This window comes from Hyla sarda, chromosome 3 (assembly GCF_029499605.1).
Source record: "Hyla sarda isolate aHylSar1 chromosome 3, aHylSar1.hap1, whole genome shotgun sequence".
Classification (NCBI taxonomy): domain Eukaryota; kingdom Metazoa; phylum Chordata; class Amphibia; order Anura; family Hylidae; genus Hyla; species Hyla sarda.
In genome coordinates, this window is record NC_079191.1 from 449,149,650 (window position 1) to 449,153,809 (window position 4,160).

General features: G+C 47.0%; 1 protein-coding gene across 1 annotated transcript; it reads right to left on the reverse strand.

Annotated features, from left to right (window-relative positions):
- Window positions 1-219: 219 nt before the first annotated feature.
- LOC130361097 (fragile X messenger ribonucleoprotein 1 homolog) lies at window positions 220-1,425 on the reverse strand. The gene has a single exon (XM_056563663.1). The coding sequence runs from the start codon at window positions 1,423-1,425 to the stop codon at window positions 220-222; it is 1,206 nt and encodes a 401-aa protein (XP_056419638.1).
- Between the last annotated feature and the right edge of the window lie 2,735 nt (window positions 1,426-4,160).

The following is a 4,160-nucleotide window of genomic DNA, read 5'->3' on the forward strand; positions in this document are numbered from 1 at the left end:
CATGTAGCATGCCCTGACTAATAACTGATGGGCTTTTCCCTGCCAGTTTAAACACAATAAGTCCTGCAGCCTTATAAGACACAGTTCACATTTGAACATAAAGTCCCATTCGTACAGCCACCTGCTATATGTTACAGGAGCCGCGTCTCTCACTCCCGGAGTCCACGCTTGTGTCCTCAGCAGCCCTTGCTGTGCCCGCCTGGCACTGGACACGGAGTCTCACCCCTCTGTCCTTCCCTTTGGTTGAGTTAGCTGAAGTTGGTCCACTTTCTTCAACCTTTTGAGGTGGCAGTCCAGTAGAATGGTTGCTTTAGTAACACTGTCCTTTGTGCCCAGGAATACAAAGGGGACCATTCCCTCGTCTTGGGAGCTCTTCTTATTACTCTCAACTCTCACTCTAACAACCGCTGACTGGTCGACAACCTTCTGAATGTGCCTTCCTTTCTTCCCAATGACTTTTCCCACCAAGTTTCGGGGAACCCACATTACCACCTCAGCCAACTCCAGGTAACTTCTTGCCTTTTTCACAGCATCTTGGTTCTCCCCATACACATGACACGTACATGTATCTTTATCAAGAATAACAGCAGTCACCCCAGGGATTCTCCTTGCTTGTTGTATATTTGTGCCACGAGTGCCGATTACTGAGCGCATCAAGTCTTTTCGTACATCAAACTGCACATGGAATCTAGACACTGACAGACATAAGCTTTCCAGATTCTTTCTGGCTTCTTTTTTGATTCTCGATATCACAGACAATTTTGTCCGAAGACTTTGAAAATGGATGTTACCCAACATGTTCACCCTCTTAATGGTAACTTCATTGTCAGACAAGATGACCAGCTGGGTATTCTCTGAGTCATAAGACACCGAAAAGGCTTCCACTGCCTTTGAAAAGTCTTTATGAGCCGATTCCTTTATGCACATCTGCTGTAAGTCTTCAGGAACTTTCAGCTTCACTTTATAGAAACTGTTCTTCACAACTGGTGTTCCAAAGACTTCCTTGGAGCCTCCTACCTTCTTCATGTTGCTCAAGGCAACGCCATGGACACTGGCTGCAAACAAGGTAGTCCTTTCAGGCCTCTGCCTTCTCTCACCAAAGGCTGGACTGTAGTGTGAGCTTCTCTGGCCCCGACCATCCAAGTCTGTACCGCCTTTATTTTTCTGATCACGGACTCTGCATCCAGACTCCGGAGCTTCTTGTGAGACTTGCTTCAGCTGCTTTGTTTCTTGAGCCCTTCGTTCAGACTCTGACACTTTTAGAGGAGGCATCTCCATCTCCAGCAGCTTTTTCTGCAGACTCTCGGTTTTCATTCTGAGTTCTTCATACAACTGAGCAATTTGCGCTTCAAGTCTCCCAACGGCAAGTTTCTCTTTGTGCAGTTCTGCTGCAGCCAGGTCACTGCCTTCTTTTAGGACCTTCATGTCCCCTTCCAGCTTTAAGTTTTTCTGCTGCTCACTCTTGAGTTTAGAGGAGTTCACCTTCTCTCTTTCTAGCAATTCTGTCAAGTTATTGACAGTATCTTCCAGGTACAGCAGTTGTTGTCTCATCTGCTCATTGTCTTTACTCAGTAGCTCCATCTTGGACACTTTCTGCTCATAGACTTTTAGCTGAGCCTCTTGTTTGGAGATCTGCCTTCCCAGCGAATCCAAGGCAGCTGCACGAGACTTAATGTGCATTTCGTTCTGCGCCTCCAGGCTCTGCACCTTATGAGCCATTACCACTTTCTCCTTCTCAAGCTCTTCCATGGCTACCAACCTAGCCTGGTGATCACTTTGTAGAGCCCGATATGCCTCAGACAGAACATTCACTTCTTCCTCCTTGAGTGACAACTGCTGGACCAGACTCTCCAATTCGCTCTCCTTGCTGGTCACATGACCCTGGGAGCGGAACAGCTCATCCTGCAGAGCCACAAGCTCACTTTGGTGGATCTCCATATCTTTCTGCATCTGAAGCTTCGCTTCTTTCTCTTTCTTCAAGTCTACAAGCGATTTTTCTTTGTCCTCCATCAGGCAATACACCTCTTCTTTTTGTGCCAATTTTGAAGAAACCATCTGTAAGGTTTCTTCAAGATTCTGGTTCTGCTCTCTTTTCTTACAAAGTCCAGCTCGGTTTTTCCGAGATCTCTTACTTACAGTGGTCTCTTCACTCTTGCTGCAGGAACTTGAGACATTCTCTTGTCTTCTGACCGTCACCTGTTCTTGGCCTGTCTCTTCCTTTGAGCACACTTGATCCAGCTCTTCTCCTCCTTTAGGAATTGTCTTCCCGTTTGCAAGGGACTTGGTCCCATGGGCCTTAGGGTAGTTCCTGGACAGTTTCTCGCTGTCTCTCTGCTCACTCGCAGACTTCTCTTTCACTTCAACATTATCTCTCTGCTGTCCAGCAGAGACATCGAGGGCATTGGGGTCTGCAACAACATCTGGTTTAATGGTTCTACCTTCTCAGTCAGGATCCATCTCTGGTCCAGATGTCACATTTCCTTCACTCAGGACTCTGTCAGTGACAGTAAGCGCAGCACCCAGCTCCACATGTACTTTCTTCAGCACTTTTGCTTTATCCACAGCCATCACTGTAGCTTCCTTTTCGGCCACCATCTTCCCTTCTAGATGACCATGCAATTTCAGCCCCCCTTTTGGCTCATCTTTAACTTGAGGATGGAACCTATGTTCCAGAACCTGCTCCGTTTCTGGTTTTACTGAAGACTCTGTTTCAGTCAGAGGCACACTCTTCACTTGAGTCTCCGGATCCTCTTGGACTTGACTCCCACTCTGTTCTTCAGCTCTCCCAGCAATCTGGCAGACCCCTACCTGACATGTGTCTAGTGACTGCTGATACTCCCCGTCCTCAGCCTCTGCTGAGTGACTTTCAACTAGTGTGTGATGCAAGTCAGGTGTTCCTGCTCTAGTCACCTGACAGTCTTACCATAATTGCTGGAAAAATTGAAAATTTGTCCCCAGTACTACATCATTCTCCAAGGAGGGCGCTATTGCAACCTTGTGACTCACTGTACCATAGGGAGTAGAAAAACAGACATCAACAGTTTTATAACCCCAAAAATCAGCCTGTATAGACATTATGTCACGATCTGGCTTTCTGCTACTGGTCTTTACCAGACTTATTGCCATTCTTGGGTCTAGAATAGCCGCCATCTTTTTACCATCTACAACCAACTCACACAAGTTTTCTTTTGTCCTGTCTGAGTTGGTCGCAGTACACATTACTTCAGAAGACATAGGCATGAATGTTACACACAATACAATATCACATTGCACATGTTCAGAATTGACAGGACAGTTCATATCTACATGACCAAACTTATGCAAATTGCCTTTTGTAATATTCTCTCCCAGTCCTGCATTCAACCTTTTCTGTTCACTAGACTTTTTTAGTCCAACCTGCAGAGTGTGAACAGTCTCATCAGCCTTCATGAGGGGCGCTCCACCCTCACATGATTTTGCACTTAGACACAGGTTGGAGACATCTTGGACAGAGTTCACACAGTCATCTAGCGAGACAACGCCAACTTTTACCTCAGGAACCTTTGTGTGCGATTTCTCTGGCACATTCTCCCCATTCCACAAAGGCCAAAAATATGGGAAGTCTCTGCCCAGTATAAACTCCACATTAAGCTCTGCACACACCTCCATAACATGGCTTACTGTCCCATAACAAGTTTCAAAGTCAATCAGAACAGTCTTACCAGTCTCTGGTCGGGTCTTCAAAAAGGGTAGTATGTCCGGCATGACTCTGGATACAGCCTGGCGACAATCCAGTTCCACAAACAGCGGGATACCACCTACTATCATCTCACGAGTCCTCACATCCATCTTTTCTGACCTCCTGACCAGAGACTTATCAGGTGTGAAGACATCTTCTTGCTGAGCTGCCGCTGATCTCTTTAAGGTGCTCACTACTCCATGCCTCTTGGCGATATCCGGTTGCCGTCCTTGTCGGTTGCTCCTAGCAACGGCCTTGCGACGTCAACCCATCTTTGCACAAAATCTTGCACAGCTCACCGCTGCTTTGACAGACTTGTCAGACACTCCTGCTGCACCAACAGTCACTTGTCGGCAGGATCGTTGCCCCTAGCAACAATTCATACGTGTTGCGATCCGTTGCCCCTAGCAACGCCTTCACCACAGGCTCAGTCCTGCTCCAC